We start from the raw sequence: 23,028 nt of genomic DNA on the forward strand, positions 1-23,028 counted from the left end.
CAGCATTTAGCTTTGTAATGATAGCTAGTTTATCATTTTTCTTCTAATCTACCGGTTCACCTGCGGCCTCCAGATGATCTGAAGATTAGGAATATAGAAAATATTGTCAATTTGATATTGCTAATGACCCAGTCAAGTCTGCTGAAGCCCGGAAGGTACTTCTTTGTCATGTAATAAACTTACAACTTGTCCTCCACATGTAGATATATTTGGTTTAAGCTGATTGAAAGCCAAGCAAGGTCATCTAAATAGTTACAATGTCTTGTATAAAAGGGAAAGATTTGTATGAGCACCTTGTTGCAACTCTGCATGATTATCTGTATTTAAAGTGGTGGGAACCTCTGAAAGGAATACTAGGAGTTTGAAAATATTATAAACTTAACGAAATGTCTTTTACACTCTCTGAGAAAATGGGATTTGCAGAAATCCAATGAATTTCTCATGCTGGTTAGTTATTCAGATTAGTTTTTGTTATTGACACAATCTTATTTTGGTGGACATAGATCTATGTCCACCAAAATAAGATTGTTCTAGAATGGTGATAGTTGCAACTCATACAGACATTCATATGTTTCATAAGTGTTTATGACTTTGATCTTTGTTCAATATATTTAATATCTTTCTGTCCACTGAAAATCTAAATATCTTTGAAGTTACACCAGTTGGTAACAGGGGCAGATGGTTTCTAGTGATTCTGTTTAAACTATTTGATTCATAACATTTATCATATGCGTGCAGAATTGATTGAGCCAGGTTTCCTGATTTTGTCGTATAAGTGATACATTGTACTGCTTTAAAAAGTATATATCACTTGTGACTTACTAGTATATTAGTACATATTTCATTTGTAAAATCATTCGACAAATTTAAAGTGTTTTGTAGTACTGAATTGTTTTTACGGCTTTTAAAATTACTGAAAGTACATGCACATGATGCAACTATCTTTTGTCGTTCTATATATAACAAAAAGAAACTGTCAGCTGGGTTAAAAATTAGTGGCGAAATGATGTAATACATGTATTTACAATATTAGAAAAGATTACATTTTTAGTATCACATTCTTGAAATGACTGCATTGAATTATATATAAGTATTTGATAAGTGCACAATGTTTGCAAAAATTACATGTATTTCTCTATACACTTTATGTTAATTCTATTTTAGTTTCCAGACCATGACATTAATGAATATTTCTTGAATGGAATTCATGAGGAATAGGATGGAACCTTATTCTGCCTCTTTACCAACTCACACCATCTTTTCAAGATTTATGGAGCCAACCACAGAAGAATTTGCTCTATACACATCATTCATAACATTCTTATTTATGTTACATAACTTTAAATGTTACTGGATAAATTGTTTCAACAATAAGTGTTCACATAATGAATACCAGCAAAATTTTTATCGAGTGCTCCTATTTTGTATTTTTCCTACCCATCCATCTAACATATGTTTTTATATAACATATTCATAAACATGTAACATTTTTGGAAACAGCTATTTTTAATTGAAATTTAGTCGTACTATTTTATACAAGTTTTTTAATATACTATTTTGTATACAAACAGAACAAAAATACTTAGTTACAATGGAAAATGGACATAAGATATATATAAAAGGTGTCCAAGTAGCGTAGTGGTCAATGCACTGGCTTCTCACCGCTGCGACCCGAGTTCGATCACTGTGATCGACGGTGGTTGTATGTGATAGGGTATGGCGGTCGCCCGGTTGGACACGTGGGTTATCTCCGGGTACTCTGGCTTCTTCTTACACCACTGACCGCCTTGTGCTAACATCCGTGCCGACGAGAGATATTAATATAAGTTGTAGAACTTGTTTATCAATCGTAAAATGAATTAAGTTCATTTTATATATATATATATATATATATATATATATATATATATATATATATATATATATATATATATATATATATAAAAGTGTCTGATAAATGTATAGGTCTTGTTCATGAACAGAAAAAATTGACAGAAAAATATTCAGTTTTAGCCATCAAATATAAACATTCTTACCTTTTAGGAAAAATATTTAATCTAAAAAAGAAATAAAAGTTTTTTCCCTTTATTTAAATGTTTGGAAACAAATCCAATATATCTAAAATTGCTGTACAGTATATCCTACTGATCCCTGTAATAAATAATTTTAGTTTCTTAAACATCATGTTTATTACTTTTTTTTCTTAGAATGAGGTATATAGGGTCATTAATTTATTTTCATTACATTCAACTAGATACAAATAGGCCTTCTGCAACCTTAATGAAATTAAAACTCCATACCATTAATTACCTTTCATATGAAAAATGACATCTAAATCTAAAATTGCTGTACAGTATAACCTATCCATTTAATGTATCACTTTATTTATGTTGAACTTCATGTCTATTACATGCAGTATCATGATTATTTAAAATGATATATGCAATTTCATTAATATATTTTTCATTTTAAGAAAATTCATTTAAAAAAGATCTCCTACAACCTGTGTATTTTTTTTCGATTTACATAACAGAGTGTATTAATTGAATGTAGTTGTGTAGATTCATACATGTACCTACAAGCAATATACATTTAATATTCACCAGGTTCATGTACCAGCCTACTATATTTGATAATGTACTTCTTTCATGCATTTTTCATGCCTTTTACTCATTGTTATATGTATAATGTATAATTAAAAACTTTTCTCAATTTATTTATTTTAAAAAGATTAAGAAACGGACTATAGTCAATGCACGTTTTCAAGAGTTGTCTCTCTTAGGGACAATAATGAATGCTCCCCAGGGTTCATGACCCTGAATATTGAGTAGGATGTGAGGTGTGAAATGGATAAATGGAATTAAAAATATGGAATTCAACAGTGAAGTTGAAGCTAAAGGAATACTACGCCTCCCCCCCCCCCACCCCACCCCACCCCATAGAATAGATTAACACGTTATGTGGTAATACGAAATAATTTCAAAACATTTTGTGTATGTCTTTCATTTAATACGAATACGTCTATTTCATTGATTTTTTTAAATCTTATTTAACCTCCCTTTTGAGCAATAATCTGTACCTTCAGTTTGTTCAAGATTACATTAAAATCACAAGTGCACGTTGAACTTACACATATCTTATCAAGAAATTTTATCGAATGTAAATCGTGATCCTGTATAAACACTAGCTGAAGAAACATATTTGTGATTGAAATATGCAATCGAATACCCTGCTTCTGTAAAATGAAATCAGAATGGAGAATTGCTTTCTTCTGCTGCTCTCGGTGGCGAGTTTACTAAATATTGGTATGTATCAATGTTTCACTGTGATTTTGCTTAAATTGGTGTATGATTTCTTGAGTTGTTGTTTTTTTGTTACCGCGACAATCATAATTACGAATAAAGAACAATAAAAAATGGTTCGCATTGAATATGAACTTGGTTGGAACGTGGTCAAAAATTTGATCACATGATCCATTGAGGTTTTGGTTTCGTGTAAATGCGTTTGCATTGTAACACTATCACCTGTACTGACAAGTTGAAAAATATAGTAAGCATAAGCGTGAAAGTGTGCTTGAGTGAGTGAGTGAGCGACTGAGTGAGAGAACGAGAGAGACAGATGAACATAGAATATGATATTTACAATATAAGAAGGTTTCATTTGTTTTTCTTAAGCTCTTGGAGAATACACCACATCCAAATGCTATGGCAACCATTTCATGAACTCACAATGTCCAGGATCAGGCAGAGTGATAGCCGTTAAAAAACTACAGTACGGCATGAAGTGGTATATCAGCGATGAGTGTCCCAAAAACATAGAGTCGGTACAACATGGCAATACCACGACATGCTGTCAGTATGAGGAGGGTGATTGCTTAAGAAACATCACAGAATATAATGATAAGTACCTGTACTTATCACGCTTATCGAGACTACCAGTTATATCACAAAACACTGCTACTCCAAGGCAATATATGACATGCGTTAACAACACCCGTACTTACTCCAACTATGTTCAAGTTGTCTTTGATTGTGTCGAAGGTAAGATGACTCTTCTGTTTTATACGTTGTGAAAAGAATTTCAAACACAGAATCCAAATAATGAAATATACATTGACCCTTGTATGTAAATTTAAGCGAAACTGAATGTAACGTTTGTTTTTACTGTGATCTCTTGGGTTTATTTCTCTCCTTTTTTTTTTGGGGGGGGGGGGGGAATGGGGGGTATTTTTTAATTGGTGAGGGGAGGGTTAATTTTTTCCAAACCACTGCACCAATTTCAGCAATGCTTTCATTACATTTTAAAGCGTGCATTAATGAATACACTTTATCTTCTAAATAAAAAAAACTCATTTGCCATTTGTGTTAAAATTATACATTTGTTATACCTGATAAACGGATCAGTATTAGAGTTCCCAAGGAATGATTCCATGTCGTGAAAGAAAACGAGAGTAAACAAAAAAGAGTTACATAAGGACTATGGAGGCCTTAACGTCTGAAATTATTTACAAACGCAAGCTTACGTATAAAAGCTGGAATAAAGTGTATAATGTTTGTTTCTAGCCCTGTTCAATATTTTTTTACGATTTTCAAAAATAATCAGCAGAATATGTTTGGTTTTTGTGTAAAATAAAAATAAGTAAGCATTCAAAAGAAGGTGGGAAAAAAAGGTGAAAATGTATAGATATTTTAGACATAAACATTTTTTTTTATTGTTTCTGCGGTGCATTTAATTTTATGTATTAACAAAGTTGAGAGTTTTACCTCAACTGAATAATTTCGCTCATTAACCGTTAACATAAATAGCGATTTATATTTTATGATTATGATAATTTACAGAAAAGAGAAACAAGAACTTCTGCAGTTATCAGAGGTTTGAATCAGTAAATGGGACCGTTTACTTGTATCGGGAACCTTATTATTCAATTCAAGAGTCTTGCGAGTGTAGATTTGAATCAGAAAACGCTTCAACCATTCACGTTTTTGCGATTGATGTTCGCCTTCAGCCAGTGTTGAACATTCCGGATAGTAACTATACTGGAGAATGTTTCAATTATTCCACAAATCGTCTAACTTTTAACGATACAAACAATAATTCCAAAGTCCTTGTATGTGAAAATAGCACCATCTATTCGGAATATGAACCTATCTATTCTTCAAGTGGAAATGTGTTGAATGTCTCGTATACGGAAGACGGGCCAGAGGCACAACAGATATGGATTCTTGTACAAGGTATGAGTAGTGGTTTTATGTTTTATTAAGAGGGCTTGATGGTGCTGGTCATTTTTAGACCATAAGTATCTCCCAAAGAAGAAGAGTTCTGTAAAAAGATACTAGAATAGAAATATTTTGAATTACAAAGCTAGAATATATATGTATTTTTATTTACTTAATAATACTGTATATACAGGGATATATCCGCCCCCGTTTTATTTTCGCCCCTTTCGCCGTCATTGCCAGCGGGCGAATAGAGGACTGGGCGAACTCCAAAGACTCAAATCATCTTTCTTTAAACACAAATGTGTCTAGGCGAATTCAAGACGGAGAAAAGCTGTTAACCTTAAACTTAAACACAAAGACAAATGATTAACTAGAACTATTGAATTATAACATAATACAATAAACATGTATTATGAATTTCAGAACTTTCCGTCAGTAAAAATTACAAGGAATGAAACATGAATAACTAATTTTGATATCAATTTATAAAAACCAATATATTTTTGCTTTCCTTTAAAAGCTAGTAGAGGAACGCTTGAAGTGGAATGTAATCCTAAGCTATCAACAACAACAACCTTTACGACGCCAGCTACTTCTGCTGGTGGTGGAATAACATCAAAACACACAAACAGCCCTAATAATACTAATAATCATACATCTGGAGGCCACGGACACGGCAACAACATAAAGACAACAAACATACCGGGTAAAACGGACCCAGGTATAGGATACATGTATTTATTCCTACTACTTTATTACTCTCCATCTTACTTTCTAATTCCCTCATTCCTGATTGACCGACTTACACCTTCTTATTAACTCTCTCGCTGACTGACTGACATACTAACTCTCTCGTTGACTGACTGACATACTAACTCTCTCGCTGAATGACAGACATACTAACTCTCTCGCTGACTGACTGACATACTAACTCTCTCGCTGACTGACTGACATACTAACGTTCTCACTGATTGACTGACATACTAACTCTCTCGCTGACTGACTGACTGACATACTAACTCTCTCGCTGACGGACTGACATACTAACTCTCTCGCTGACGGACTGACTGACTGACATACTAACTCTCTCGCTTACTGACATGCTAACTCTCTCGCTGACTGACTGACTTACTCTCTCGCTGACTGACTGACTGGCATACTAACTCTCTCGCTGACGGACTGACATACTAACTCTCTCGCTGACTGACTGACTTACTCTCTCGCTGACTGACTGACTGACATACTAACTCTCTCGCTGACGGACTGACATACTAACTCTCTCGCTGACGGACTGACTGACTGACATGCTAACTCTCTCGCTGACTGACATACTAACTCTCTCGCTGACTGACTGACTTACTCTCTCACTGACTGATTGACTTACTCTTTTACTTACTTACATCCTACTTCACTCAAGACATAATACATTTGTTAACTCACTATTTTTCTTACTTTGGACAAAGTTCATGACTTAGTACTGTGGTTTCATCAATATTCGCTGAATACCAATTTTCGTGGATTTCGTTGTTAAGTTTATCCATGAAATTAAATGTTCATTGAAGTGCAATTTCTGCTATTATTTTGTATTGATAGGGTCATTGGCCACGAATTTACGTATCCTTGAAAGTGTGATTTTCCCTTTTTCCACGAAAATTGGTACCCTTGAATATTAATGAAACCACAGTATATTATGGTACATGCAGACCCTTTCTGACGATTTTCTATTCAGTGTTTGATTGTGTTATCGATAAATGTAATTTCGTTCGGCTGTTTTTGGTAAATCCAACCAATAAAATAGCTTTATACGAATCCTTTCATTCAAACATCTTTTCTCTGCATGTACTTGATGCTTTTATATGATTTGTTGATTGCAAGGTTCTTCAAATTCCGATCACGTGGAAAATGGAAGTGGATCCTCAGCCCGAGGTGAGTGCAAATAAATCAGTTGTGTGTTAAAAATGTCTTTCTTATAAATGTATTTCTTATAACGCATGCATTCCATGCACCCCTGTCAGTTAAAAATGTCATACACATCCTCCAAGACTTGCATAATCCATGGCCACAAATAATACCAAAATGAGTGAAATGTTCTCGAAATGATTGAAATATTTTTTGTTGAAATTTTTGCAGTGATATATTATCGTGTCCTGTTATTAAACAAAATATTATCTATCAGTTTTTAATATTTTCAAACACTCCATTTTTTTTAATTCTTTAAAGAATATTTTTCTACAGTATTATTTTTCATCCAGCTGAAAGGCGGGCGGTACAAAATGCAGTGTTGTACACCGTAATTGGAGTAGCCGCATTGGCGGCTCTGTTAATCGTCATGGCGGGGGTCTTCGTGAGAAGAACCAGAAGGTTTGTCTGTCTTCACTTCTACCTGTCAATCATTACGCTTGTATGTAAAAGTTTATCTTATATCATCGTTGAATTGCGAACCTAAGAATTTATCAATACATCAACAACAGATAGATAGAACCATTTTAACAAGGCCTTGGACTTTCAGTAGGATGTAACTTTCTATTTTCGTGCGTCAAAACAAGTTAACATGACGCTGGTTTCAGGCGAAATAAACACCGATTGCGTGGCCTTGTCTCGAAAGTCAGACAAATCTTGTTGATTTCAAAGAGCCGTGACTGAGTGGCCAGCAATGAAATAGACATGCCTACATCACATTGCCAATTGACACAACTATACCCAAAGTCCAAGCTCTTGTTAAAATGGTTTTAAGTGTCCTAGGTACCATATGACACAAAGTGTATTTGAATCTTGAACGTTAACAGTAATATTTTTTAAAAATTCTTTTGAAAAATTATGATCGGAGCAAAAGCGTATTTGGGGTTATGAAGGCAATTGGTTATTTTTTAGAGTTATAGAGCAATCAGAGTGCCTAAGCTTTTTAAATGTACGTAATATTTAAAAATCTAAGCATTGTTCCTTGTTAATTGCCTGCCAATATGCCATTGTCATCTTTATGAAAACTGTTTTAATCATATTAACTATGCTTTAACTAATATAACCAATTACATGTATATTGTATTGTACATGCATGATTATTTTTAGGTCAACAAAACAGCGTCGGAAAGTAAATGCGATCATGGTGCGTTCCGATTCATCCATTCTCACACTGGAAAAACTCCCACGAGAAATAATTGGTCAAGAAAATTTGGGCTACACCGACCACTTGTACTAAATAAAAGCGAGCATTATTTCATCTCAAATGGATAGCTACATGTACCTTCAACATCACAAATATGGAATAAACGAAAAATAACGGGGAACCTATTTTCATGGATTTATGTGTTTGTGGATATATTATATAGTGACATATTGGTTTGTATTATCCAAGATTCGTCTTGGACTTGTATTTGATTTTTTTTTAGTTATGGACCTTTCATTTTGGAGGCGGTTGTGATTTAGCGTCTAGGATAATGTCATGTCGTGCCAGTTTACTGGAAATTTTCTATACAGTATGTATATTAATTATGATTAATATCAGATTTCACAATAACTGTACATTTTTAATTGATCTTATTGCATGTAAATTTTGCATGTAAAACATAGAAATCAATGCCAGACAAAAATTGTGATGTCATTCTAGCTTTTCGTGCATTTGTCTCCCTCACACAAATATGTATATAGATACATGTATATGTACATAAATATCAGAATAATTTATTAATAAACAGATTCAAAGAATTATTTTTTTGCATTTTTTTTTTATTTGTCAGTTATCTGTGTAAAAAAAAAAGCTATAATGAAATACAATGTATTCCAATGAAAACTCATTGTTAATATACAACAAGTGTATAGTTAAATATAGTTGAACACAATTTAGGATTAAGTTGAAAACACATTTGAAATTGATCTGTGACTCTTAAAGTTAACAGTAACCCACAAAAACAGTTTGTCTTCAACTGTTTTTAAAAACAACTGTGGCAGTGTTTATACAGATATTGTAATGCCTTAACAGTATCAAGTTCACATGTATGAAATGTACAGATAATTTGCTGCCCACTATAAAATGCTACTTCTTCACATCTTCTAAGCAGCATGGCGCTTTCTTTTTACAGTACCTATCTAAGAGGATCTAAAAAATAAAAATATCAACAACAAAATGGCTGAAGATGACTAAAGAAAGTTTTGTGATGTTCAACACTTAAAGTGACCCTACACATGTACAAAAACATTTTTTTTCCTTCAGTTATCTAAAAATTAAAAGTCCAGTAATATTCATCAAAATGGCTGGTAAACATTTTCCACCATATAAATTTTAGTAATTTTTTCCCCTAAACTTGAACATCAAACAAAGTGCATCAATACTCTCTCTCTCTCTCTCTCTCTCTCTCTCTCTCTCTCTCTCTCTCTCTCTCTCTCAACAAGGGCCAATACTGGCCAGTATTGTAAAATTCATTTCAATCAATTTTTCAAATCCTGACAAGTTACCGAGAACTGTTCATCATGTATGATATGGGTGAATAACATGAACAGTACATGTTTTTACACTCTTGTCAGATTGGTCTTGCATAAGGTGTATTACATGTACATGTAAGCTTAATGCTAGTGTCAGATGTCAAATTTTTCTGAGCAGATAGTATGTCCGTGTTCTTCGTATTGCTCTCTCGTGACTGCCATTTTCTTGTAGTCCTCTGTGTTAGCAAGCATGCATCCACCTTCCCAGGCATAGGTTATAGGGCTGAAAAGAATTGTAGTCACGTTAAACATTTTTTAAAATTTCATTTATCTCTCTCTCTCTCTCTCTCTCTCTCTCAACGAGGGCCAATACTGGCCAGTATTGTTAAATTTGATTCAACTAATTTTGCACCATATCTAATCAATATGCCTTTTTTAAATGCAGTTATTGGCTTAACTGCAAGTCTTGGCTGAAATTGAATCGATTTTCAAAATCTGCTGTGTTAACATAAATTTCAGAGTTATGAATTACATGTTTAACAATGCATTTCCTAGATTAGCTAGAAACTGTGTCTTTATGTAATCTACACTTTGTACCATTGATAAAACTGTTGCCCCAGATAACAATGTGATTTTCAACCTTGAACCCTGTCAAAAAATGTTTTTTTTTATAAGGTTATCATTCTTTGATTCATAACTTAGTAAAAATTATCAATTCAGTTTTTCCCAGAGTTAAAACAATCCAATCATTCACTGTCAATATCACTACATCATCATCAAACCACTATATAAATAGTGCCTGTTTGGGAGGGTAACAGTTGAAATTGACACCCCGAGAAAACCATTGTCAACCGACGCGAAGCGGAGGTTGACAATGGTTTTCGAGGGGTGTCAATTTCAACTGTTATCCTACCAAACAGGCACTATTCATTTTGTTATACTGAATGTCTTAATTTTAAAGAAAACTTAACTGCTTTTACAAAGGAATAACGTGAATTCTACGGCGAACGGTTCGCGCATTATTTTCGCGCATGTAACAATTTTTAATGTTACCCGTTGCTAAGTGCGTTGCTAACGTTGAGGGTAATAGAACGGATTATGAACTGCGTCTAAACCAATCAGATTTCAGTATTTAACATGAAAGTATAACAACACCGATTATTGGTCTATAATCATTATAATGATATTAATACTTATATATTAAATAATCTACAACTATTTATTGTTTCCCTAAATTAACTTTGCATCATATAGTGTAATATGATTTTTATCTAAATAGAGCTCTACATCTGCGGTTTTTAAATACTAACATGTATCTTTACAATCATACATGTATATCATGAATTATCGTGGGGATAATCAAGCAAACATAAAATGGAGATTTAAAATAATGTAACAATTACTTGTTTGGGGTCTTCACTTTGATGTCAAAATCTTCAGGCGCCATACTTCTCACATCAGCATAACTGTAAGGAAAGAGAAACCTCAGTTAAAAATGTATTTCTCTAAATATAACAAACAATCTCAACCCATGATGTAAACAAAAATTGTAATTCCTGAAAGGTTAAACCAAAAAGCAATAATATATAAAGCCCCCTTATGAATGCTTTTTAGGGAAATTTTAAACAACCTATCCCTACACTTTTATATTAAATTTATATCTTAATTTTCTCTTTGGTATTTGCTTGTTTTGCAAATTTTCATCAGTTGCCCCATTTAACAACCATTTTTAAAATTGGATACTACATGAGTCTTTTTGAACATTTTGAAAATATTTCTATGATAGAATAAATGGCCTATCATTAAAACAACTACATGTACTGTATACAGGGAAATATTTGCCCCCGTATTATTTTTGCCCCTTTTGCCCTTGTTGTCAGAGGGCAATTTTAAAGACTTGTCACTGGTAGAATTCCAATGTCTAAATGTTACCCCTTTTTAAAACTTGATCCCCCAATTGTGGCCCCATCCTACCCCCTGGGACCATGATTTGAACAAACTTAAATCTACACTTTTAAAAACAACTGTGTATGGGTGAAATAAAGATGGGGGAAAAACTATTTGCAAGGGTAGAAGGACAAAAATTACATAGGGCAAAAAAAAAACCTGTATACAGTCAATCCCTGTCCATTCAAGGCCATAATTCTAAATATCATATATCTACTTAGCAAAGCAATGAAGGTTGTGAATGCCAAGAGTACAAAAATTATAAAAGTATTTACTTACAATCTATCAGAGAAGCCGGGTAATAAACAATTGCCGCCGGTCAGTACAATGTTCTTATACATATGGGGCTGCATTTCTAACCAAACAAAAAAAGACAAACATTTTAAGTAATGTTATACATATACAAAAAATTGTCAATTAAAACAACGTGTTCAAAATCATTTGTAAGAATGGAAACCTTTGGTTTAAGGAATGACATATTTTCCCTCATCCTTGCATACCTTTCCACTTTTATGAATATGAAGAATTTAAGTTTTATTATAAGAATGTTTCCATTTGACTTCCTTATAAGCACATTTTACAGTAAAACAAGAGTCCTATTGGGAGTGTATATAGAAACATTAAACACTCTCTGCAGTTGAGTAGTATGGATGGTCAATAAATTACCTATGTACCAATCAGACTTGCTTTCAAATTTTAAATATGATATTTTTGACCATAAACATTATTAAGTAAAGAAAAATCCAAATATCTATTATAAGATTTAAATTTTGAATGTTTTCATACAAAGCTCTTTTTCTAAAGGAGATAAATATGGTATAAAAATCAATGGCTATGACCATCCAGCCCTATTAATTAGCAGAAGAAATAGTACAGACCTTCAGGCAGAGTACTGATGGCGTACACCAGAGCCTCGGCCACGCCCATCTCCTGGACCCCGACGTCAGACGGGTGGAAGAGGAGCTCGGGGATAGCAAACCTCTCGTTGTTCATACGAATTATCTATACAAAGACAATTCAAATTCAACTAGACATCACTGAGATGAAAGAGAAGCTCAGGGATAGCAAACCTCTCGTTGTTCATACGAATTATCTATACAAAGACAATTCAAATTCAACTAGACATCACTGAGATGAAAGAGAAGCTCAGGGATAGCAAACCTCTCGTTGTTCATACGAATTATCTATACAAAGACAATTCAAATTCAACTAAACATCACTGAGATGAAAGAGAAGCTCCGGGATAGCAAACCTCTCGTTGTTCATACGAATTATCTATACAAAGACAATTCAAATTCAACTAGACATTACTGAGATGAAAGAGAAGCTCGGGGATAGCAAACCTCTCATTGTTCATACGAATTATCTATACAAAGACAATTCAAATTCAACTAGACATCACTGAGATGAAAGAGAAGCTCAGGGATAGCAAACCTCTCGTTGTTCATACGAATTATCTATACAAAGACAATTCAAATTCAACTAGACATTACTGAGATGAAAGAGAAGCTCGGGGATAGCAAACCTCTCGTTGTTCATACGAATTATCTATACAAAGACAATTCAAATTCAACTAGACATCACTGAGATGAAAGAGAAGCTCAGGGATAGCAAACCTCTCGTTGTTCATACAAATTATCTATACAAAGACAATTCAAATTCAACTAGACATCACCAAGATGAAAGAGAAGCTAAGGGAAAGCAAACCTCTAGTTGTTCATACGAATTATCTATACAAAGACAATTCAAGTTCAACTAAACATCACTGAGATGGAAGAGGAGTTCAGGGATAACAAACCTCTCATTGTTCATATGGATTATTTTCACAAAGAAAATCTGAATTCAAAGAGTAATCAATGCGATTGTGACTATCTCAAAGGGCACCACGTTAGTGAAATATGTTAGGATGAAAAGTGCTTTAAATTTTGACCGCTTTACTTTTAATTCCTGACTTAGAATTTTAGGTAAAGATCACCGCAAGTCTTTCTTCCACCAATCACTCCTAGGGTGCAGTACAAGTCAAATAGGGCCAAGGGGGGGGGGGGGGGGATGGTTTTAAGGATTTTACAGAGGTCTGCTATTTGACCTAAAAATTTGATGAAAGGTTACAGAACACTTCTTACCTACAAGCAGTCATTTAGTAAGTCTGAACTAAATTGGGCTCAGTGCAGAGAATATATGGTCCAAACAAAGATTTTTCACAGAGTTCTGATATGACCTTGACCTTTCACCCAGAAACTTGGTTCTAGGTTGTTGCATACCCTTTTCTCAAGGGCACTTTATTGGTGAAGTATAAACTAGATTGTGGGATAGAAGGGAAAAGAAAATATAGTCCGGATGAGAATTTTTTATATAGGTCTGCTATGACCTTATCCCCTGTCTATAGAAAATAAATTCAAGTCACTACTCACTTTCTAAAAAATGGAATTCTGTGGGTGTAGTATGAGCCAGATTTAGCATAGGGAATAGAAAATAAGCTAAAGACAAGTGATGTTGGATGGACAGATCAACAGATGGACAGACAGACAGACAGACTGATCACTATAGCTTGCCAAAAGAGCCCTGTCCTTGTTATACAAGCATTAGAAACTTGTAAAAGCAATCTTTGTGAAATGACTCTATACTTAGTCCATTACATGTAACACGAAAATCTCCATACACAGGTAATATACACCTAATGAACAAGATGATTTCCATAAATGATTGATATATACACTTATTAATTAACCAGCAGAGGGTATCTGCATTTACATATTCACCCACTAACAGGTGAAATTTCACGTTGTTTATTAATACTTTAGTAATATGTCTATTTTTGCAGAAATAATACCTACAACATTGATGCATACTGTTTTAAGCATACATGTATATTCACACATTTAGTGGTAATAACACATAATAATTTTTTACATTAATGTTAAGAATCATTCAATTTTCCATCTTTATAAGAATAATATTTCTTATATTTTACCCTCCCTTTTTTCCTCCTAATGATGATAATTATACAGAAGATTAAAAGAGGAGTATTGCACACATACATATAAATATAATAAAAATTGGTATTTCTAAATGGTTTAAAACCTGTCCATGTAACCACACATTTGCCTGGAGTTAATTTTGCTAAAGTGAGGAATTTAATTTTCTAAATATACATGCATGCATGAAAATGTTATGATTTCATGCATGCATGTACATGTGGTACATTAAAGTGCCTCTTACAGAAATTGTTAACCTAATTATAAATTTTCTAAAATTTTTAGTCACTGTAAATTTTGAGTGATTCCATCATGGATGCAAATATTTCAACATTGACGGTACACGTATCATACAAACCTGCTCCCCGTCCTTGGCCTTCCCTGTGGTCTCCTCAGGGGGTCTGACGTAGCCCCTCTTGATGTGGGTGTAGTCTGGCAGAACATAGTCCCTAGCTATTGTGTTCTCTTTACCCTTCTTCCTGAGCAATAAAAAGTTACACTTTTAATAGAGAGGATTGAGGGTATAAGATCAAGCAATCAAAATATTCTAGGAACTTAAAATAATCTTATATTTCACACAACTGTATTGTCTTGGTAAAGTTTTTGTGCTCGTTAAGTTACACTTTACCAACATTATACATATCTAAATAAAATTTCACGGGCAAACAATTTATATTTCAAGGGTGCTATACATTTAAATCTATCTTTCCTGTTTCTATATAGTGTAATTTAATATATTAAAGATATTTTCTTTGACTTACTTGGCAATATCCATGTCCTCCATAAACTGTGACGACACATAGCAGACATCCTCCTTCACTTGGTTAATGACATACGTTTCATCCATCACCATCAGCTGTCTGTGCGAGACATTTTCTACATTAGTTACTTATCAAAACTACAGACCTTAAAATGTGCTACTACACCTCAAAATTGAACTGTAGCGTTCCGGGCAAGAAACAAACCGTACTGTTCACATTAAGAACCTACTGTTCACAAAAAGAACCGTACCGTTCACAATAAGAACTGTATCATTCACAATAAGAACCGTATCATTCAAAAGGCCTACCAAACCGAACCATGCAACTGGTGTTGTACACATTTCAGGGTCTGTATTTTGACATTTTAGAGATTATTTCTTAACATAGATAACCATTAAAATATTGTTCATATAAGAAAAATTCCAAATATTTTACCTTTGAAATAGGAACAATTGTCTTTTAAAAAGCATTTCTTTTTACAGAGCTCTTTATGTCAAGGAAATTATTATAGTCTAAAAATGGCCACAATCAAAGAGTCCTCTTAGACTACTTACCAGTCATCATGTCCAACTTAAAGACTTATTTTTTTTTCTATATCTCTATATATTTTCAAGCGATTGATTTCAAAAATTCTAGACAAAGTTTGAGGTCCTTGTACCAGTTAATGTTTCAGCTATTAGTATTCACAGTACCAATGTTTTGCTTATTTTTTCAAGAACATTTAACTTACAATAGTCAAGGCACTATGTTAGAAATAAAACTACATGTTGCCTAAATTTAAATCACTAAAACATCATTTCTAAATTTCTGTACATCTCTTCTACGAATATCATAGTAAAAAAAAAAAAACAACAAAACTTTTGACCAGCTCTAAACATATATAAATAGTGCCTGTTTAGGAGGGTAAGAGTTGAAATTGACACCCCGAGAAAACCATTGTCAACCGACCAAACACAATTTCATTGGCATTTAATTTCGTCATATTTTGTATTCATTAATACTTTGATTCATAATTCGTCATGGATTTACATTTGTTTATTTATACTGCCAACAAAATTAACGAAATTAAATCCTCAAAGAATATTTCTGCTTCTACAGTTTATTTATCTTGAAAAACTAGCAGCGTTTCTTTGAGGTTTTTTCTTGAGCCAATGCTCCTGGGATTCCAATCAATAATGCTAGAGATTCAAACAGCAAGGCATTCAAGGGCAGATAACTTGAACACTTTGAATAGTTTTAGATGGAGTAAAGGCAGTTTCTTCTCTCAGTAAATACATGTACAAACATTAAAGTATAGTAAGCTAAGGATAAATACCTGTAAGATATCACCTCCTTCAGATGATTTGTTAAAACTTTGCCACCTACATTTACTCTGGAAAAAAAAACCATGAGAACTGTCACACATTCTACTGCATGAACAAATGTACAATATCTAATGATTAAATTTATTTAAAGATTGAAAACATATCCAACGTACATTCCCTTTTGAAAAATGTTCTCAAATCTCATTTTATTTATGTTAAATGTACAATATTGAAAAATATTCTCAAATCTCATTTTATGTATCCTGATTTTTCTAGTAAACATGACAGTTTGGATAAATTCATTCATCTGTGTTAACACATAACTTTTTCGTCTCAAAATTTCGGGCCCTCAGTCTTGAAAACAACTTTTAACAAAAACTGGCCTTGTATGCAAAACTTTTCCCAAAGATTTGGTGTACCCTTTAACTTGAAATCAGGCTTCCTATCTTTTCTTTACCTTTTGACTGCCTCTGGGATCTTCTTTCCCTTTAAATAAGGCACCACATGAGAGAAAGAGTAACCAGTGTCCAGCACCACACTACACAGAGGCGGTGCATTGGTCTCCTTAGTGTATTTGTACTGACTTAAAAAGGAAGCTAAAGAAAAAAAATTAATAAATATGTAACCATGCTCAACAAGTCCTAAATAATGATAATACAAACTTCACATCAGAGCAACGGATATTGATCAAGATCTTCAGTTAGATTTGAAACAACAAGAGAAAAGCTGTCAATGTGACAGCAAACCGGGTTCTCCTTTGTGTAAAGTTAAAACAGTATCCATAATCCATTTGTCAACCCTGAATTGATGAACACAACCTATCCAGAGAAATAGGGTACTCTTCATGCAATATTTTGCCCAAAAAATGACTAAGTTCAACAGCTGGAATTTTTTTCATAAAATATCAGAAATCAAAATCCTAGCAATAAGCACACCTCTAATATATGTACAATTGAAGAACAACTTCCTATCTTGAAAACTGTAGGAGGAAACATCCGTACAATAAGGGTACCCTTTTGGCAGACGCCCGCCTGCCCCTGTGCCATTTTCACCATGTCAATAATGGTAAACTGAATTTTTCCTTCTGAAAACCAGTTAAAAATTCTCTCTCTCTCTCTCTCTCTCTCTCTCTCTCTCAATTTTCGTGGATTTTAGTATACCGCTCACACAGGAATTAATATCCCAAACAAATTGATGTTTGATGAAAGATAAAATCATGGAAATCCATATAAAATCAAAAATGAATTAGACATGAAAGAAGTACTTACGATTAGATTTTAAAACAGATTTAAATGCATATTCCTCAAAAAAGATTTCATTCATAGCCTCTTGGACAGAATTGAAGTTAAAATATGGCTCAGTCACAATTAAGTTGGTTTCATTGAAATCTACCTGAAAGAAATTCATGACCAAAACAATGATTATTCATTTTCAAAAGCTTTAAAATTATCAATTGTTTAAAAATCACATCACAGTAATATGTAGTACTATTGAAAGAAATATTGTTTGTGCTCAATATGTTAACAATCAAAAAGAAAAACAAATTATAACAATTTACCTTCAGAGCGTCTTTTCCAAAAATGTAGTCCCACACTTGACGTTCTATATCCCAATTGACTAAATACCCCTGTAAAAAGAAATTGAATCAACTTTAAAAAAAAAAAAAGGATTACATCTTTCTTTTAAAGTAAAATAATACTCTGTGCAGGGAAATATTTTTCCCCCGTTTGCCCTCGTTGCAGCAGGCGAATTTAAGACTTGGCATATTCCAATGTCTTACTTATTTTTCTTTAAACACAACTTTGTTTGAAAGAATTCAAGGCAGGGTAAAACCATTTGCAACTTAAGAAGTGTGAAAATAACATGGGGCAATAATAACCTTGCATACAGAAAAATCCCTGTTAAAATTCCATAAGGCCTAAATCACACTTTTAAATCTCAGCAAAATTTGTTAAGACTGAAAAAGTTTTGACTGATTCTGGCAAATCTTGAGATTATTGTCCCTGGTCGGAGATTCTGTCAAAAAGTTTCCAGTCTCCGACTCTCGAAGAGTCTCTCCAAGATTACACTCTTTCAGCCTTCGTTGTGAACTATATAAATTCTAGAAACTGAATATACTGATCTTCACAACGTCAAGGTTTTGTGATTACGTGCTGTAATCACAAAACCTTGACATTGTGAAGATGGAATATACTTCAAACACTTCTAACTGATTATCATAAATAATGGGGAAATTATATACCTTTTGAAATGGCAGGAGATAATACAGTCCTGATAGATCTTTGCAATCATCAATTTGATCGCCAATAAATATTCTGGTCCTTACATTCTTAGCTTTGGTCACACAATTTGGAACAATCCTGTAAGCAAGATAAAAAAAAATACATTTGACTAAATAAACTCTTTCATCAATTATTTAACGTTACTGCATGCATAACTGATCATGCCATTAATAAGCTTTAGAGAATGCCTAAGCAATGACGCTCTTAGAAGAGCACCACTCAGTATTTTGATGAAGAGAAAATTCGAAATAAATGCATCCAATTAGTACATTTGGTATTTTTGACATTATAAACATTTTACCGAAAAGGGTTTCAAAAACCAAACAGTTTATTATAAGAAAAAATACCTTGGTTCTTTGTCAGTTGCGTATCCCACTTTAGCAGCACCGGCTCCATTGTCTAAAACTACTGTCGCCATCACGCGATAAACATGATTTTCGAGATAATTCGAACTGCTTCGTATTTACGACATGCCATATACCAGTGCCACATGCCATATACTCATGTAAACCAAAAAAAATGTGAATTTATTCTAAAAGGTTTAGCCGACAAGGCCATAAATATGGTTAAATATATAAGATTTACATATATAAAGATTAATTTGACAATAAATTCTTTACGACATTGGTTGAAAACATTGGAATTAGCGGGGAATATAGAATGGTGGATCAAACATTTTGCATTCATGAAATTGCAACGAGAGAGAGAGAGAGAGAGAGAGAGAGAGAGAGAGAGAGAGAGAGAGAGAGAGAGAGAGAGAGAGAGAGAGAGAGACGTCATTATGACGATCGTTATCTATGACGTCATAATCATTGTTGTTGCTACAACGAAGAAGAAAGATGGAGAAGAATGTAAGTATGATTATTTTACCGTAATTAACTACAAATGAATGTCACTTTTGTATAATTTAGAATGAATTGCTCTTTTATCACTCCGATATAAGCTTTGGTTGTTGTTTTATTTCAAATTTTAACTGAATTATCAAAGTTTCAATATTTTAATATATATCTCCGTGCATTCGGATTTCCCACATTGGTATTCGTCTTTAGATCTTTTTGGTTAGTTCCTTATATAAGACGATTTTTTTTCTTTTCTTCAGAATCAAACTCAGAGCGAGAGGAGAACGAGAAGACGGACTGTTGAGCAGGTCCAGAGGGATTTATTGGTAAACATTTCATATTAAAAATCGAACATGATTATATTATATATCATATCATATCATAGAGATTGATGCTAACTTTAAGTATACCACAGACAACGGATTATTTCTATATTGCTATTATTTTACAACTGCATTATCACAAGTGCATAGTGAGATGTTTAACACCCCACCCCACCCCCTCCACTCCCAAAAATCAGATTAAACCACAATCTTTGTTTGAATATTACTGCAGAAGGACTTAGTGGCTCATGTGAACAAGTCAGGAAATCTAAAGACCATTCATGAGAGACATTCTAATCTGAACGTAAGTTTCTTTTAGTTAACTATGAACGTTTCAAAATTAAATCTACTCAATATACATATGTACATGTATATAGCATATACAAACACAGAACTGTATGCTTGTGAAACTTGATAATTATCTTCAAATCTTAAATCTTTATTTCAAGTAAAACGTCCAGAGATGATTTATTCAATAAAAAGAAAATTGATTGATTTGGATTTTTTAGGTCTTCATGCCATCTTGGGCCAAGAGAGACGGCAAATCGCCACTTCAAAGCAAAGCTCCCATGGTACATATCTGAATGAGTTAACTTATAATAAACTCATCCAATTATAAAATGAATATCTCTTTCTATGACCGTTACAATTGTCAAATTATTATAAATTTACATTTATTTATAGTTTAAAAATCGTGCACATCAATTCCAGACTCAACAAGATTCTCGAGCAAGCCTAGTCGCCGTAGACCGGGGAGAAGAAATCAAAGTAAGATTTTTAAAGTTTCAAAAACCATATGCATTTAACTGAATTCATGCGTGTTTTGAAATTTCACATTTTACTCACCCTTTTATTCTTGGGATCAACAGAATGACAATCATGGAGCTGAGAGAGATGTACACAGAGAACGCATGCGTCAAGTTTTAAAGGAGCTACTGGTATGTAAAAAATATGACAAAAATTAAAACTGTATATCACAAGATGAGAGCAAGGTAAATGACACGGTGTTAATATTAAATTATATTTTGTTTCATAAATTAAACAAAAAATATGAGTCTTTTTTAAAAAAAATTCATTTTGCATACTTTCAGGACCAACAAAAGAAAGTTCACAGTGAAAAGGAACGAAAATTTATGGAATTTCAAAAAGAAAAAGAAAGGAGAGAGATTGTTATGAAGGAATTATTGGTAAGATCTTTTGCAAGAATGTATATTCATTTATTTTACATTATTACCGGTATATGATTCCCTAAAAAGCCTTGTAATCAAATCTGTTTATTTTCCAGACGTTTCATGCTCAGCAGCAGGTTAAAAAGTACAAACAACAGATGATTGGAGTGTTTGAAGAGCTAATGGTATATATTAAAATATTAAATGATATATTACTATTTTTTTTTTTAATCTTCAAATTCAGCAAATACATATATATGTTAAGGGACATATATTAATAATACATAATTATAGCCTTTTGATGAGGTCAATAAATGGTTTTATAGACCTGGCCCTGCGGGGCCATAAAAGTTAGACAAGCTCGATCACTTTTGATTTCAGTCTCACTTTTCCACCATATATTTCTTTTGTAAAAAAGAGACTGAGATCAAAATTGAGCTCGTCTAACTTTTATGACCCAGGGACCTGCTGAGAAAACAATTTTTTCATAAATTATTTTATAAAGTCCTAGTTTTTATTTCATCAATTTTTTTTCCAGACTTTTCATGCTCTGCAAAGAACTAAACAGATCAGTGAGAGAATGCGTGACATTTTTGCAGAACTAATGGTAAGTTAATGTACATAGCGATGTAAATAATGATTAAACATAATGAATACAATTTCAAGAATACACAATACATATTAACTATCAAGGGTCTATATTTATTGGAATTTTTCTTTAGACGTTTCACGCTCAACAGAAAGAACAGAAGAGCAAGGAGAGAATGATGTTAGTGTTTGCCGAGCTACTGGTAAGTATATATAGATCGATGTACATGTATATAGGTAAATATATGGCCAGACAGCATATATTAGCTAATTGTATAATTTAAATTAATTTACATGTGCTATCATAAATTTTTATTCATGGAAATGTGAATAATACTTTTTTTATTTGATTTTTAGCAAACTAACTCCGAAAAGAAAAAGTTAAAACTTTTGGAGGAGGAGGAGTTTGTACCAAGAAAACTGTTCTTGTTCAACATCAGCACATTTAAATCAAGCGACGACCATCCACTCCAGGTACTAGAAGTTCTAGATCCAGATTTATTGTTCTTGCTTGTTCCTGCTATGCTCCCCTTTCATATTTCTTTTTCATTCAGTCTGCTTTGAAAAATTGTATCAAAACTGTATATACTTTAATTTGGTCACAAACTAATTGAAATACATTTGAAATTTATCTCAATCTATATGAAAAAGAGTTTGAGGTTATTCATTTCACAATTATTCGTTTAATTGTGTTTCTTTATGTACATGTAAATTACATACCTGGAATGTATATTAAAAAATGAAATATTCTACCTTCGCAGGAGCCGAGTTATCCAGACTTATCTTGCCCCGTGGCATCATCCCAACTTGCACCACCCCAGGAATCCCTAGATGCTAAGGCTGTTGTTGATGGTGAAAATGACGACGAGGAAGTGGACAAAATGGAGGTAGTTACCGCAAAACAATAATCATTAATCTCACGGAAATTCGTTTTATATAATTTGTTTATCCATGAAGGTTTTCATCAATGCATTTATACATGACTGGGTTCTTTCTTTTTTAGACTCAATCAAAGAAGAAGAAAAAGGGTGGACTGAGGAAAAGAGTGTTAAGATTTTTTGGATTGAAATAGACATTGAACACCACTGTGCATTGGATTTATTGTGTTGTTAAATTTCTATATTGCATGTCGGCTACCTCTGTAGCTTGCTTTTAATGTCAACTTTTAAAATACACAATTTAAAGTGGATGTCAAATGCCGTTGA

At 33.1% G+C, this 23,028-nt stretch overlaps 3 protein-coding genes across 7 annotated transcripts in view; 2 read left to right on the plus strand and 1 right to left on the minus strand.

Moving 5' to 3' along the window:
- LOC128183730 (uncharacterized) overlaps nt 1–9,427 on the plus strand; it is a 555,994-nt gene extending 546,567 nt beyond the window's left edge. For 2 of the 4 annotated variants that reach the window (XM_052852872.1, XM_052852874.1), the window contains exons 14-19: nt 3,675–4,040; nt 4,839–5,231; nt 5,740–5,940; nt 7,095–7,145; nt 7,472–7,580; nt 8,286–9,427. In XM_052852872.1, coding sequence (XP_052708832.1) covers nt 3,675–4,040; nt 4,839–5,231; nt 5,740–5,940; nt 7,095–7,145; nt 7,472–7,580; nt 8,286–8,415 — 1,250 coding nt within the window. In that variant the 3' untranslated portion in view covers nt 8,416–9,427. The remainder of the gene's footprint in view (nt 1–3,674; nt 4,041–4,838; nt 5,232–5,739; nt 5,941–7,094; nt 7,146–7,471; nt 7,581–8,285) is intronic. The other 2 variants (XM_052852875.1, XM_052852876.1) reach the window with 2 other exon arrangements.
- LOC128183736 (actin-related protein 6-like) lies at nt 8,939–19,410 on the minus strand. 2 transcript variants are annotated; one of them, XM_052852886.1, is made up of 13 exons: nt 19,252–19,410; nt 18,865–18,982; nt 18,181–18,249; nt 17,891–18,014; nt 17,080–17,218; nt 16,634–16,690; nt 15,319–15,417; nt 14,916–15,036; nt 12,926–12,948; nt 12,461–12,561; nt 11,862–11,937; nt 11,039–11,101; nt 8,939–9,918 (listed from the first exon to the last, which is right to left on the minus strand). In XM_052852886.1, exons 1-13 carry the CDS (start codon nt 19,320–19,322, stop codon nt 9,789–9,791), a joined length of 1,191 nt encoding a protein of 396 aa, XP_052708846.1. In that variant the 5' UTR covers nt 19,323–19,410; the 3' UTR covers nt 8,939–9,788. The 2 variants fall into 2 exon arrangements, with proteins under 2 accessions (XP_052708846.1, XP_052708845.1); XM_052852885.1 differs by lacking the exon at nt 12,926–12,948 and having other exon boundaries at nt 8,941–9,918; nt 12,461–12,584.
- A 262-nt stretch (nt 19,411–19,672) lies between these two features.
- LOC128186255 (uncharacterized) lies at nt 19,673–23,005 on the plus strand. Its single transcript, XM_052856051.1, has 13 exons — nt 19,673–19,755; nt 20,004–20,069; nt 20,299–20,370; nt 20,576–20,638; nt 20,778–20,834; nt 20,936–21,004; nt 21,158–21,253; nt 21,352–21,420; nt 21,774–21,842; nt 21,958–22,026; nt 22,181–22,297; nt 22,585–22,710; nt 22,827–23,005. Exons 1-13 carry the CDS (start codon nt 19,744–19,746, stop codon nt 22,893–22,895), a joined length of 954 nt encoding a protein of 317 aa, XP_052712011.1. The 5' UTR covers nt 19,673–19,743; the 3' UTR covers nt 22,896–23,005.
- Nucleotides 23,006–23,028: the final 23 nt, after the last annotated feature.

Source organism: Crassostrea angulata, chromosome 5, assembly GCF_025612915.1.
Source record: "Crassostrea angulata isolate pt1a10 chromosome 5, ASM2561291v2, whole genome shotgun sequence".
NCBI classification, from domain to species: domain Eukaryota; kingdom Metazoa; phylum Mollusca; class Bivalvia; order Ostreida; family Ostreidae; genus Magallana; species Magallana angulata.